This window comes from Melozone crissalis, unplaced genomic scaffold, assembly GCF_028551555.1.
Source record: "Melozone crissalis strain CALT ecotype California unplaced genomic scaffold, PUWL_Pcris_2 ptg000009l_1, whole genome shotgun sequence".
NCBI classification, from domain to species: domain Eukaryota; kingdom Metazoa; phylum Chordata; class Aves; order Passeriformes; family Passerellidae; genus Melozone; species Melozone crissalis.
In genome coordinates, this window is record NW_026535787.1 from 2,429,804 (window position 1) to 2,444,420 (window position 14,617).

General features: G+C 51.3%; 2 protein-coding genes across 4 annotated transcripts in view; both read left to right on the plus strand.

Moving 5' to 3' along the window:
* GDPD5 (glycerophosphodiester phosphodiesterase domain containing 5) overlaps positions 1–10,256 on the plus strand; it is a 59,771-nt gene extending 49,515 nt beyond the window's left edge. Inside the window, exons 10-18 of one of the 3 annotated variants that reach the window (XM_054270433.1) lie at positions 19–169; positions 511–729; positions 1,336–1,493; positions 3,216–3,363; positions 4,277–4,359; positions 5,523–5,537; positions 8,668–8,780; positions 10,053–10,171; positions 10,226–10,256. In XM_054270433.1, coding sequence (XP_054126408.1) covers positions 19–169; positions 511–729; positions 1,336–1,493; positions 3,216–3,363; positions 4,277–4,359; positions 5,523–5,537; positions 8,668–8,780; positions 10,053–10,159 — 994 coding nt within the window. In that variant the 3' untranslated portion in view covers positions 10,160–10,171; positions 10,226–10,256. Of the gene's footprint in view, positions 1–18; positions 170–510; positions 730–1,335; positions 1,494–3,215; positions 3,364–4,276; positions 4,360–5,522; positions 5,538–8,667; positions 8,781–10,052 lie in introns of all 3 variants that reach the window. The other 2 variants (XM_054270432.1, XM_054270434.1) reach the window with 2 other exon arrangements.
* A 1,913-nt stretch (positions 10,257–12,169) lies between these two features.
* On the plus strand, positions 12,170–14,346 carry LOC128933296 (uncharacterized). Its single transcript, XM_054270225.1, is given in 4 exon segments — positions 12,170–12,195; positions 13,251–13,508; positions 13,510–13,832; positions 14,342–14,346. Coding segments are annotated over 4 exon segments (612 nt in total).
* The last annotated feature ends 271 nt before the right edge of the window (positions 14,347–14,617 follow it).

Below are 14,617 nucleotides of genomic sequence, written 5' to 3' on the forward strand. Positions count from 1 at the left end.
GGGGTTCTGTGTTTGCAGCTATGATGGGGTGCCCTTCCTGATGCACGACAAGACTCTCAGGAGAACAACCAACGTGGAGGAGGTGTTCCCAGAGCGCGCCTACGAGCACTGCTCCATGTTCAACTGGACTGACCTGGAGAAGCTCAACGCTGGGGAGTGGTTCCTGCAGGTGGGTGCCATGGAGCCATGGGATCACAGCTCCTGTAAGGTCCCCTTTGAGGGGGAATGGTGTAGGTTTAGTTTAGTTTAGGCTTGGTCTAAGCCAACTTGTCTTTCTGTGCCTCTTCTGGAAAAAGGGGCCTCAAGCCTGGCTGACACCACAAAGAGCTTTAAGACCCCCAGTTATAATTACTTTTTTATGTGATTATAAAAATGACAGACAAAACAGCATGTTATACACTGTTCCCCTTTTTTAAATTTAATTTTGGGACAATCATCTCCACAAAGAAAAAAATAAGAAAGTCTTTGCACTTTGGGCTTTGTGTAATCCTGGGATTGCTTTGCTTCCAGAATGACCCTTTCTGGACAGCAGGGTCTCTCTCAAGGGCTGACTACTTGGAGGCTGCCAACCAGTCGGTCTGCAAGCTGGAAGATATGCTGGAGGTGATCAAGGACAACACATCCCTGATCCTGAACTTCCAGGACCTGCCAGCAGCTCATCCCTACTACAGCACTTACATCAACATCACCCTGGAAACCATCCTGGCATCGGGGATTCGGCAGCAGGCTGTGAGTGCTGTGGGTTTGGAGAAATTTCCAAAATCCCTATTGTTTCCATGAATCCTTGTGTGTCTCCAGTGAGGCATCACTACAAGTTGTGCTGGGCACAGAGGTTGGAATGGAGCACCTGCTACAGCTCAGGAGAGGTTCTTTCTCTCTGGGTATAAGGAAACTGGTTCTCCCTCTTTTTTTAAGTCCCCAAAAGGCTACAACAGAGATGGAGATGAAGAGCAAGAGAAAGATCGTTGAAATATAGATGTGGGGATGTGAGGTGGGATTTCTCCCTCAGGTTTTTGGTTCCGTATTGAAAACGCACATGGCTGCTTCTGTGCTGCTCTGATGCTTTGGTAGATGTGTGTCACTGAGTTATTAAGACCAGGCTGCTTAGAGCTAGAGAAAGGTGTTGGAATGGCAAGGAATGAGATGACTTTAAAGGTCCCCTTCTACCCAGACCACTCTGTGATTCCATGACCCACTTTACCTCTTGCAGCTGAGCGTGAGCTGTTGATTTGACGTGCTTCGGAATCACGGTGTGAGCTCAGGAATTCCGTGCCCTGGGCTGGATTTGGGAGCCACATTTGCCATACCCTGAGCCCTTTCTTGCTGCCCCCGCAGGTGATGTGGCTGCCAGACACGGAGAGGCAGCTGGTCAGGCAGGTTGCCCCTGGTTTCCAGCAGACCTCTGGCCTGAAGCTGGACGCAGAGCGCCTGCGGGAGAAGGGCATCGTGAAGCTCAACCTGCGCTACACCAAGGTCACCAACGAGGAGGTCAGGTACTGCCAGAGCCCTCAGCATCCCTCCCTGAGCATCCCAGCCTGTCTGCTGCACTCAGGGATCTTTCCAGATGGATTTGCTCTGGAAAGCTTGAGCTGGGCAAGCTTTTCCCTGCCCATCATCCGGAATCCAGGCTGTTTCTGGGAAGGCACAGCTGCCTCTGACATCTCTACATGCTGCCTCAGGATATGATGGGCCTCTTTGAAATACAAATGTATGAATTGGCTGATTCTTATTGCACTCACAGTTCTGGGAAAAAGTGAAGGCCTTTCACACTGAGTTCCCTCAGAGTGTTGCTTCATCCTCATTTACAGCTGCCCTTTGTCTGCTCCAGAGCTGCTAGCATGGAATTTTGATTAGCCCAAAGTCTGGATATGCTTTCAGAAATTTCTCTTTGCAGAAAGAGAAACTCCTGTCCTGTATCACCTATTTAGCTCTTCTCTGTAATGGCCCTGGCACAGCAAGGGGATCCTGCCCTGCCTGAGCCTATGTGTGAACTCTGTGGTGTTTTAGCTCCCAGCTTTGCCCCCTTTTCCAGGGAGGGCACATTGCTTCTGGTAGGGCTTTTCTGGTTTTTGAAATTTAAATTAAAGAGGTTTGCAGCAGAGAAATACCTCCAAAGGAGCTGTCTGGCTGCATGTCAGAGCTGAAGTAGGGAAGAACTGAGCCTGCAGCTGTTTGAGAGCGTGGCCCTGTTTGGGGAGATCCAGCTGTGTCCTTCTGTGGCTGCCAGCAGTCAGCCCAGCTCCTCACCCTTAAAACCAAGGTTGTGCTTTACCTGCAGGATAATCCCTGCTTATTTTTCCTCCTGTTTGCTCTGTCCCATGGAGAAGGCTCTATGCCAACTCACTCATCTATCGCAGTTTAGCCCCAATCTCCCATCAACCCCACCTGAGCTGCCTCCAAAATAAGAGCTGTCACCTAAATGTTTCTTGAACCCGGTGGTGCCCAGCCAAATGTTGCTGCAGCCCTGGTTTAACACAGTTCTGTCAATTCTCCCCAAATCCAGCACCTGAATGCAGCATTGCTGCAAGCACCCCTGCCCTTGAGCACCCCTTTGGAGCACGTTGTTCCTGCTGAGAGCTGGGAGATGTCCGTGTCTTGCACTGTGTCCCCTTCCATCTCAAATTGTTCTGCTGGTGCTAAATTGCAGGGATTAATCTGTGCTGCCCGTGTGAGGGGGATTGTTGATGCTTCTCCTTCAGAGATGAGGAAACAGAGCAATTTATGTGAATTATCCGGGTACCAGGTAATTGCCAGTGCTTGGTTTGCTGCTGGCAGTTTTAGCTGCTTGGAAAATGACCTCAGGAGACTGGAAGCTGTAGCTCTGCAATTGTCCCCAAACCAAGGGCATGGAAGTTGCAGGAGGTGATGCTGGAGACAGGTCTGCCAGTGTTTAATTAAGCAGATTGCCCCCGAAATGTTCCAGGCGTCTGAGGCAGATGCTAATTTCGCATCAACACGACGAGATGGTTGTTCCAGGAACACACCATGTCCATCATTCCTGGGGAAGCATCTGAGATGGTCTGTGGCCTGTGCCAGACAGCAGCCAAGAGGTGAGGGAAGCTGTCAGGATCAAACATTGCCCTGCAGTGCTCATGAGGCACCCACACCCTGTTAAAAACTTCCCACAACTCAAACCACACAAACCCAGCTGGGGCTGATGGCAAGAGATGGGGTTTGGTGGGGTCCTGCATGTCACCCTGTGTTTGCCCTGGCAGGGACTACAGCATGGCCAACCTGAGTGTGAACCTGTACACGGTGAACGAGCCCTGGCTGTTCTCCATCCTCTGGTGCGCCGGCGTCCCCTCGGTCACCTCCGACAGCTCCCACCTCCTCCGCAAGGTGCCTTTCCCCATCTGGCTCATGGTAAGCACTCCCTGGCGGCCTCTGGCACCAGGAAATGCACGGGGGGGTGTGGGGGTGAGAGGTTTTCCAGGCAGGTTTGGCTGGGCTTGAGGGTTTTCCCTCTCTGTCCAGCTGAGCCCTGAGATGGTGATGAATTGGCGCTGCTCTTGCACAATCCTGTCAGTTTGGGTGGGATCCTTGAAGACTGCATTGCACTCCCTATTCAACCCACATGGCTTTTCCAGTTCTCCTCTGAGGGAAGAGCACCTTTGCAGACCTGCTGAGCAGCTGTTAAGAGTTGCAGGAGAAGCAGGAGCACAGATGAACCAGCAAACCTGGCCTCTGTGTCTTGGCCAAATTGTAAAATTAGGTTTTTGTCTGTTCTGAATCCCAAATTGAGGATTTACCTCTGGTTACCCCATTTCTGGACAATAAGCAGAGACCCAGTGATGATGGCTCAGCTGGTGTGATGACCACTTAGAGTGACAACTGGAACCAGACCTACCAGTGCCTGAAAGGACAGAAATCGCATTTAGAGCATGGGGCTGTGTCTAAAAGGTTCCATCTGCACTTAAAATGGACCCTACATGGATATATTTACCTGTTTTCCCCCAGACTTGGATTCCCAAACAGCATCTTGCCCTCACCCTGAGGTACAACTGGGATAGGAAACTTTCAGCCCAGAGAGCTCTGAGAAAATGTCAGCGCACAAAAAGGAGGGAGAGTTTCAAATTGTTCCTGTTTGCAGTTTCCCCTGATAGTTTTGGATGACAGCCTGGCATTAGGAAGGTCATAAATATTGTGATTTATACCGAACCCCTGCAGTTCTGTGCTTTTCTTGCTCCTCAGTGATAACTCCAGCCATGTGTGGTCTCCCTGTGGTTGCACAAACCCAAATGTTTAAGGTCTGCTCCTGTTTTCTGTTTTCTTGCAGCCTCCAGACGAGTACCACCTAATCTGGATCACGTCTGATCTCATTTCATTTCTTGTAATTGTAGGAGTTTTTATATTCCAGAAGTAAGTTTGTTAAAGCTCTGCTCCTGTGTGTTTGTGACCTGTGGTTTTGTCCAGATTGTTGGGTGGAGGTGGGAGAGAGGAGTACCCCGAGCCTCAGTTCTTGGATTGCAATAGCAGGGGAAATATTCATTAAAAAATCATTGCAAACAATAATTCCACTCCCAAGGTGGGATGGAGAATTGGATGCACCTTTTAAGAATGAGAGATCACAAGTTAGTAGTGTCAGATGCCTTCCTTTGCTCCTAAAATATGTGGAAGAGAAACTGTAAATGCTTTAGGGAAAAGGATGTTGACAAAGACATCACAGTGCTTTAAAGGAAGAAGAGGGGAGGGATTTTGAGATTCCACCACTACAGTGTTCAAAAAGAACATGTTACAGTTGTCTTAAATCAGTTTGTTCCTGTTTGGATGTAGAAATATTATGGAATCATGCAATGCTTTGGGTTGGAAGGGACCTTAAAGATCATTTAGTTCCAACACCCCTGCCACAGGAGAGAGTCACTATGGGAAATGTTGTGATTCTGCAAATCAAATCTGGTGCTCAGTTAGAAAGAAGAAAGAGAAGCTCTGCTCCAGAGGTCGGACTTTACTGCAGCAGAGGGCTTGCTCTCCCAAGAGCCCTGTGCAGGACAGAGCCCTTTCCCTGGTGCTGCAGTTTCTCCACCACATGAAAGAGTTGCTAGCAGGGTTGAGGATATATCAAAACCAAATCAGAGCAGAATTGCCCAACTGCCACCTGCTGATGTGATTCAGCTCTGGGGAATGGGGCTTGGCATTTGGCCCTCAGTGTCTTGGTTGATTTTTTTTTTTCCTGTGTTGTTGGTTGGTTGTTTTGGTTTTTTTCCCCCCAAGTGCTTTTTGGGGCAAACCAGAGCTGCTTCCTTCGTGCAAGGATGAGGGGTGGGTGGGAGCAGAGGCTTCAATGTGCTCATGCTCTGTCCTCTGCATGGCTTCTCTCTCTCAGCCATGGTAGGGACTGCTGCTGCTCTTCTGCTCCAGCCCCAGTGACAGGATCCTGGCAGCCTCTCCAGAGGGGGAATACCAACTGTGATGACTTCTAACTAACCTTTTTTTGCCTCTTTGCCTTGTTTATTTTCTTACTGCTCTGACTGTTGTGCATGTTCCTCCTCTCTCTCTCTCTGCTGCATTCTGGCATCTCACAGCTATCACATGATCAGGTAATTCTGGTGCTTTCCTCCTCTTTCTCTTTTTCATTCAGCCTTCCTTTCTCTCTTTCTTTCTCCCTCTCTGCTATGGCTTCACTGCAGGTGGTCAGGGCAGGATGCAGCTTTTCTGATGCTTTCCAACATCTGGCTTCAGGAGGGGACCATGAGGGTGTGAACATTGCACAGGCCATAGCCAGGAGCACCAGGGAAGGCTGATGCTGAAGCCAGTGGATGTTTTGGAGGCAATCTGACCTCCTGTGACAATGATCTGAGTCAGTGCCTTTTAAAACAGCCCAGTTCTGAGGCCACACTGTAATTGGGAGATTCCCAGAGGATGTAATGCTTTCTCTGTGGAAATAATCCCATGTAAAATATCCCCTTCCTTCCTGTATTTACCAGAGATGTTTGAGACCAGCCTATATCCCAAAGAAAATCATGGAATCTATTCAATTATACAAAGTAGCACTTCTCTGAATGAATGGGGCAGATAACTGGAAAGGTTTGGCTCATCAGTTGGGATCTTCCCGAGCTGCACCACTGTGAAGCTGAAAATACAGAGTGAAAACAAGGAGCTCTGCAGCAGGGGAGGGAACTGAGCCTGGGGTGCTGGATTCGAGGTGCCATCACTCAGAACCCCAGATTGCTCCTCGTTTTGGCCCTTCCCTCACCAGTCATTCCCACCCTTTGGAGGGAAGTGCTGGCTCTTGTCTGCACTAAAGCCTTCACTGCCTCCCCACCCAGACCGAGCTCTTCACCTGTTCCCTTCTCCATTTCTCCTGCTCTGGGCCATGGCCTTGCACCCCTGAGCATTTGGTTGCCCCCATCCTCTGCCTTGGGGTCAGGGTTGGTCCCTGAGGTGTCCATGAGATGCTTTGGTGTTCTGGTCCCGTGGCATCTCCCAAAGCAGGGCTGGGCTGAGCCCTCCTGTGGGTGCAGGGAGGTCGGGTGCTCTCCCCTTCTCTCTCCCCTTGCCCATGGATGAGGAGAGGCAGCTTTAGGCAGGCTTTAGGCAGGAGCAGGCACACCAGGGGGACTCTGCAGCTGGCTTGGCTCTGTGCTTGCTCCATCTTACCACCTCAGTGACAAACAATCCCATTTTTCCTCTCCCACCCCTTTCCATGGCATTGAGCATCCCCCCTCCGCAGCCCCCGGGGTCTGGCCATGGCCCTAACCCAGTGTATGCTGTCTCTGTGTTGTTGTCCCAGTATTTTTTAGTCTGTTCCCACCCCGTGTCCGTCTGGTCTGCCCTGACGCCAGCCTCCCAGAACAGGACCTTCCTGCTGTCTCTGGCCTTTTTGCACGCTGCTGTCCCAAACCTGGGCCACCACAACAGAGTCCAAGGGGGTAGGAGAGGTGCTCTTTTCTATTCAACCAGCTTTCTGGAGACCCCGAGGCTTCTGAGCACAGCACAGAGTTTTACATGGTGTTGGTTGGAGTTAAATGTCCTGGTGGCCCTTTTGAGAGGATATTTCAGAGACATGGGGTGACCCTTTCCTGGCTCACCCCTGTGAGAGGAGCCATGTGTGTGTTTTACCCCCCCTGGCTCTGCCCACAGCCACCACGAGAGGTGGAGAGCACAGAGCAGTGCCTGCTCCTCTGGCCAGCAGGAGAAAAGCCCTTGGTCCCTGCACATGTTTGGGGCTGGGCTCTCTGTGCCTCAGAGGGACCCCTCTCCTCCCTGGGATAGCTGGGGTCTGTGGGCAAGGGGTCACTTTTGGCCACTGAGTGACTTGATGCTGAAAATCCTGGTGTGGTGGGCAAAGAGAATACTTGCACCAATGTGTTTTCATCCTGATTTAGAGTTTGAGGAGGATCTTGTACTGTGAGATCTTGCAATCACATTAATGGGATCTAAGGCAAAAAATGCAGGGGATACTAAGGCAAAAAACATGTTCTTCCAGGTCAGATTGGTTCAGTTTAGATGATGATGATAGAAGAAAAAAAATATTTGTTTTATACTTCAATGTTTTTGCCTCCTTGTGCTTCCTCTGCATTGCTTCTGTCCATGGGTCTGTGAGTTGTGTCGTGTTGCCATCCCACCCCTTCTTTTCTGTGTGGCCTCCATCTGTACCCTGCTCAAAGCCTGATTCAGGTCACCCAGTGTCAGACACTGGGACTTGGGAAGGGGGTGGAAGCCCTACAAAACTGACACCAGCTGCATTTACCTGGGATAAAAATTGCAGAACCTCCTTTGCGGGTGTTGATTTGTCAGGTTGATGCCGTAGACCCAGGCTGGAGATTTGTGGGCTCCTCAAATCTTCTGTTCCTGAGGCTGGCTAGGGGGTTAGAAATGGAAAAGGTGATTGTGTTGTCACCTTCTCTTGTGTGGGTGAGCCACTAGATGGTGCCAGCAGATCAGAAACCTCATAAGCCACCCTAAATCCCTGCTGTTTCCTTATAAAATAGTTTCAGGGCATCCCTGGCTCTGGCAGGGAGAGTGGGGTTTGCTGATGGCTCGGTGGGGTGTGGGCTGTGAAAGCCTGGCCTAAACATCATCCCCTTGTGGTGGGATCTTGGGAGCAGCTGCCTTGGCTGAGCCCCCCAGGCTGTGTTTCCCCTGTTCCAGCAGCCCACCTTCCCCTCCCCATGGGGGTCTGCCACAGGGCTGCTCTCAGTGTCCCCAAGTGCCACATCCACGTGGCTGCTAAATCCCTCCCAAAGACGGGCACTCCACCACTGCCCTGGGCTGGAGTATTTTTTGGGGCAGGAATATTTCCTGTACCAAATATAAACCTCCCCTGTCACAATCTGAGGCCATTTCCTTGCTGTGCCTCAGGTTTGAAACTTTAAATTGCCTCTGAGCTCTCTTCTCCCACAAGCCTGACCATGGTGAGGGAAAATTTGTGGTTTCTTTACTTGGCTGGTTCTCTTGTTCTGTTCCCTCTAAAAGTTTAAACACCTCTGCCTCCTTTGCACAACTGGAGAGAGCTGTGAGACAGCTACTTGTGGAAATAGTTCATGGATTTGTGAATCCATGGGCTTAATTCCCAGGTGGAAATAGGGTGCTTAAAGATGCCTGAGGTCACTCATCTCTGATCCTCCTCCTCCACGCGGGGTTGTGCAAGGGAGCAGAGGGTCCCTGGCACTGAGGGTGCTCCTGTTGTGCAGAGGCAGTCCCTGAGATGCTGCTCCTGCCTTGCAGGTGGCGCCTGGGCAGCATCAGGACCTACAACCCCGAGCAGATCATGCTGAGCGCCGCCGTGCGCCGCTCCAGCCAGGACGTCAAGATCATGAAGGAGAAGCTGATCTTCTCAGGTAGGCATGGGGCTGCTGGTGCCTCCCCCAGCTCTCACCCCACTGAGGGAGGAGCTGCTGTGATTCAGGGGTTTTCCTGCTGTGGGTCAGGGACTGGGCTGACCTTGGGATGTGGGCATGGCTCATGGGGGTTGGAATGGGATGATCCTTAGGGTCCTTTGCAGCCCAAACTGCTCTGTGATTTTGAGGCCCATCCCATCAGTGATAAGCTCAGAAATCCTGCATTTAGCTTCCCTGGTTATCCCATCTCACACTGTCCCACATCTTCTCCACTCACCATCGTCAGAGGCCAAAAAACCCACTAATAATGGCACATGTGACCACAGACATGGTGATGAGGTTGGGGCAGACCTGGAATTCAGGGGCATTCCTGGTATCCTCATGCTCCTCCCAGAGTTTATTTCTGTTGGAACACATTGGCAATGTGTCCATCACACTCTACCTCTAAGAAAGATAGCAAAACTGTGAGCAAAGATGGAAATGTTTATCTTTCAAAGGTTAAATGTGGTGCATGAAGCTGGAAAGCTCACCTTTGAAGGAATGTGAATATAATCCCCCCACCCCCTGAGCTTTGTTATGGGTTTTCTTTTGTTGTATTTAGGGTCTGGAGATGCCCAGCAGGGATCAGGGTTTAGTGCTCTGGGCACAGACAGAGCAAAAAGGCAACATTGCTTGCTGTGTGAAATGCCAGCCAGAGGGGCTGAAAATCAGCTATAAATCCAGGGAACCCAGACAGGGAAAGCAGCTTGGCACAGCACAATTAAGCTTCCCTAACATGTCCTAGACATAAAATCCCTTAGAGGTGGGGGGTGCAGAATGAAGTTTTGTGCCTCTGAAACAATTCTATTCCTGCTTGCTTAGGGTGGATGTGAAACATTAGAACCATTAAAACATTGTGGGTGCAGGTTTTTCCCAGTGAAACCAGTGACTGGAGGAGCCAGACCTTTTCCAGGATGGGCAGGAATTAGGTTCAGGTACTTTGTACCACACTCCCACAGGTGACTTGCCCAGCCTGTGACAGTGACATCAGGTGTAGGGGATGCAGAGGGGATGGCAGGGGGGATCCAGCTCTGCTCTGGTGGTGGCTGGATTTTGAAAGGCTGAAATGTAGAGCTGAGCTCCAACCTGGAGGCAGCATGTTCAGAACTGGCTGTAAATGACAGCAGATCAGAGGGATGCCATGTGCTGGGATTGCATGGCTGCTCAGCACCTCAGTTCCCATCCAGGGGGAGGCTCCTGGGATGACCTCCCTGCTTTCTGTGCCCTTCTCAGAGATCAACAACGGCGTGGAGAGCACGGATGAGCTGTCCTTCTGCTCCGAGAACGGCTTTGCCAACGAGCTGGTGACACCCACGGACACCAAGCTGCGAATCAACTGAGGCTCTGCCATCACCTGAGGGCTCTGCCATCACTGAGGCTCTGCCATCACCGAGGCTCTGCCATCACCTGAGGCTCTGCCATCACCTGAGGGCTCTGCCATCACTGAGGCTCTGCCATCACTGAGGGCTCTGCCATCACCTGAGGCTCTGCCATCACTGAGGCTCTGCCATCACTGAGGCTCTGCCATCACTGAGGCTCTGCCATCACTGAGGGCTCTGCCATCACTGAGGCTCTGCCATCACTGAGGCTCTGCCATCACTGAGGGCTCTGCCATCACCTGAGGCTCTGCCATCACTGAGGCTCTGCCATCACCGAGGCTCTGCCATGCTCCCGCAGCGAGAGCCGTGCTCTCCTGCCTCCCTCCCTGGGATGGGAAGCTCTGAGGAACTGCTGCTCGGGCAGAAACCCGCTCCCACTCCCCGCCACTGGCTGCTCCTCCTCCCTGGTTGTGAGGCTGGGGGGCTTGTTTTTGTAAATATGTAGAAAATCTGAAAAATTTTTTTGTCTTTTTTTTTTTTTTGAGTGTAATTTTTCCAGGGCATGAGTGGAAATACTGTGTTCATTAAATCCTCAACCTTATGGCTGAAGTTCTTGGATCTTGATGTGAGAGCCTGAGTCCCCTTGGGGGGTTTTGGGAACAACACATTGGACCTGTGTCCCATTTCTCCCCCTTTCCCTAATCCAGTCCTTCCCCCGGTGCAGCGACTGTGTAGCTGAATGTTGTGGTGTTCTTGTGAAGTGTTGATTTTGTTATGGTTTCTTTTGTTTTGTTTTTCCCCCGTTCCCCTTTTCCTGGGCAGTGAAATTGTAGCTCTGATGCAGCAGGAGGCTGCTGGGAGAAGGGAAGCTTGCCTGGGAGAGGAATTCTCGCTGCTCTTCCCTGCTGAGGTTCAGAGCCAGGGAAGGGCTTGCACTGGCTCTGTCACTTGGGCACCTGCTCCTTGTCGCACCCTCCTTCCCCAAAGCCTGGCTGCTCCATGGGGAATGGCCTTCTTGGAATGTCCTGCCAGGGTTTTGAAGGCAAATCCTGAGCTGGAGATTGGTCTCTGCTGGCAGCAGTTCTGGATCTCTATTTTTTCCCCTTTTTTCCTCTCTTCTCCCCAGCTGGGCTCTGCTGGGATCTGGCTGAAGTGCCTGCCACTCCAAGTGGCGTTTGCAGTCACTCCTTGCTTCCCTTCAGGAAGAGGAGCTGCTGGTGCACTGGGAGCTTCCCAAGGAGATGCCCCTGGGAGAAGAAGCTGTAAATAGTCTGGAAGGCAAAGCAGCCCTGGGATATAATTTATTCCTGCAAGGAGACCTTTGCTCCTTGCTGCAAAAGCAGGACCTTTAAAGCTGCACACTCGTGTCCTCCAAAGGAGGGATGGTCTTGCAGCAGATGCTGACGGGATCTCAAGGCAGAGGCTCCCATCAGCAAATTTCCAATGCAAAAGGCTTTAACCCAAACTCTTAGATCAGAGGTTAAAAGTAAATAAATAAAATTTTAAAAAAAAGGTAAAAACTGGAAAAAAAAATAGGAGAATGCAATCTGGGGAATGCTGATATACATCACATTCCACACCCAAAGCCATGAGAGAAACAGTCCTGAGTAGTTTCTTCTTGTTTTGGAGCTGCTCTGTCCTTTTAAGCTGAAGTCCTGTGGCATTTTGAAACCCTGAAGTTTGGGCTTAGTGTCTAAAAGTTGGGGGCAAAAGTGGCCAACCTCACTATGTGGAAAAAAACCTTCTTTGATTATGACAATGTGAATTTTGATGCTCTACAAAGCACCACCCAAAACCAATTGCATCTACCCCAGTTTTTATGAGTGTAAGTGGAATAAGTTCCTCCTCTTACCTTCCCCAAATACTGTCCGTCTCCATGGTACTCTCCAGTCCCTGAAATGCAGCGTGTCTTGCTCTGCAGAACTGCAAGATTTGGTGGGTTTGAAGGGATTTTGAGAACAAAGCTGCTTCTCCCTTTGATGTGGTGCTGTTCTGAACCATTCCTGGTGGATTGTCATTGCCAAGTGAGAGATGTTGTTCAACCTCAGCATCTGTTGGTGATCACCTGCATGTTCTGTTTCTATCCTTGGAGATGACTTGATTGAAAGGTTAAGTGCTTAAGAGCTTGGAAGTGATAAAAGCAAACCAACAAAGAGTTCTTTTCACAATTAACTTTTTTTTTTTTTAAACAAGACCCAAATTTCATGCATAATGCACTGACTGTTATTGTCCTGAATATTTGCTACCCTTTTTTTGGAAAAACAGCAGAGGAAGATACTTTTTGAATGAAACTAGAGCTAGATCAAAATAAACTCTGCATTGCTCTGTGAAATAAACTGTCAGTATTCCCCTGCCAGTCTGTCATTGTTTTGTGTTATGGCACTACACAGAGGCTCCCACTGCCCAACCCAGAGAGTTCTCCCATTATTTTCTGTATTGCTCAGCACTTCATTTTAACCCCAGAGGTTTAAAATCCCTGGGAGCAGTTGGAATCAAGAGCAAATAACACAAAAAACAGGCTTGGAGAGAATATGAAACCTTCCAGAGATTTACTTTTCCTAGTGCTTTTTTAATTTAACCCAGGACTCCTCTCTTCCCCCTAGACCCCATATTTTTAACTCGGGGGGTTTTTTTCTCAAAAATAATTCCCTGCCTAGGCTGGGAAAAAAACCCCTCCAAATTATTTAGAGGATTTGGGATGGGTTCAGTTGGTCAGTAGGAGCAAAAACTTGGCAAGAAATTCCTTATCTCTTGGGTTCAGCGAGAGGCTCAACGTGAACACGAGTGAAAATACATTCAAAATAAGAATAAAACAAATAAAAATAAAAGCAATAATAATATAAACAACAATAATATAAAATAAATTTTAAAACAAAAATAATTTTAGCTATTTAAGCCCCAGTGGCGCTGCAGTTCCGCCGCCGCCCACCGGAGGGCGCTGCTCTGCACCGCCGCGCTGTGTCCGCCAGGCGGCGCCCGCGGGGCTTGGGGGGTCCCGGGGCCTCGCTCGTTCCCAGCCGTGATCCCGGTCCCGATATCCCGGTTCTGATGCCGGTCCCGGTTCTGATGCCGGTCCCGGTTCTGATCCCGATGACAGGTGAGGACGGTACAGGGAGGGGACACGGCCGGGCGCCATCCCTGTCCCTGCAGCGTCCGAGCCCCGGCTCTGCCCACCCCCAGACAACGTCCCGTGCCACTTCGTGGCCGCCTTCGGCGCCGGGTTCTGTGCCACGGTGGTGGCGTCGCCGGTGGACGTGGTGAAGACGCGGTGCATGAACGCCAGCCCCGGGCAGTCCCGCAATGCCCTGAGCTGCCTGCTGGCCCTGCTCATGCAGGGCGGCCCCGCCGGCCTCTACAAGGGGTGAGTTCAGCTCCTGCGGACCGGCCGCGGCACAGAGCCCCAAACACCCCGACCCGCGGGCAGGATTTGGGGGATCCCCGCTCTGGGGATGTCCCCGCACGTCGCGAGCCTCGCCGGGCGGCCCGTGGCTCCTGGAACGTGGTGATGTTCGTGTCCTACGAGCGGCTGCAGCGCCTGATGGTGCTGGCACGGCCGGCGCTGGCCTGAGCCCCCGGCGCCCCGGGCCGCCCGGCGAGGCTCACATCGATTACATTAATCGCATCCATTCTGTTCATTGCCGGGGAGCAGCGGAGCCAGGGGCCCGGGGAGGGACGCGAGGAGGAGGAGGATGCTGTAGGAGGAGAAGCGCGGGAGAACAGAGGCTTTCAGATAAGAGTTGTAAGGGACGGAGGAAAAAATGTTTGTTGGCTTTGCAGCCGGGAAGAGCAGCGCTTCCCGAGGGCGGTGCTGTGGGCAGGCGGGACCAAGCTGAGGGCCAGGGAATTCCCGTTGTTCCTCACTGGCGCTTCCAATAAATCGCCCCTGTGGGGTGTGATCACAGCGTGGCTCAGGGTTTCTTTGCCTTTTTGGGGTGTTCAGGGCCATTGTCCAGCTCTACGTGTGACACAAGTCCAGCACATTCTCTGTCACTGCCGGTGCACTGAACAACTTCCCACTGATCTCTGATTATTCGGGTCATTGTCACAATCACCAACAGCAGCTCCACCTTCTGCCCTGCCGAGGCAGCAGGTCCTTGACCCACGGCCATCTCTCTAAAGCCTCAAATGGTCCCGTTATAGGACAGTGAAGATGTGTATCCTGAGCAGGAGAGGACACAGAATTCCCTTTCCCTGTTTCCCAAGCATAAACCGCTGGGAATTGCTTTCTCCCCATGGGTCACTGGCAGGAACAAGGTTCCCTCTGCTGTCACTCCATCTTTAGCACCCTCATTTGTCACAGACGCTCAGCTCTGTTTCAGGGACTCCCGTCAGACACCTGCTGGCTGTGATCAGAAGCAATTCCCCAGGCGGGTTTTACCCCCGGGAGCAGCAGGAATGGCCAAGGACAGCTGCTGTCCCGGGACAAGGCGGCCGGGCTGCGGTTCCGTGCCCAGCCCCGTGCCCGCCTGCAGAACGCGG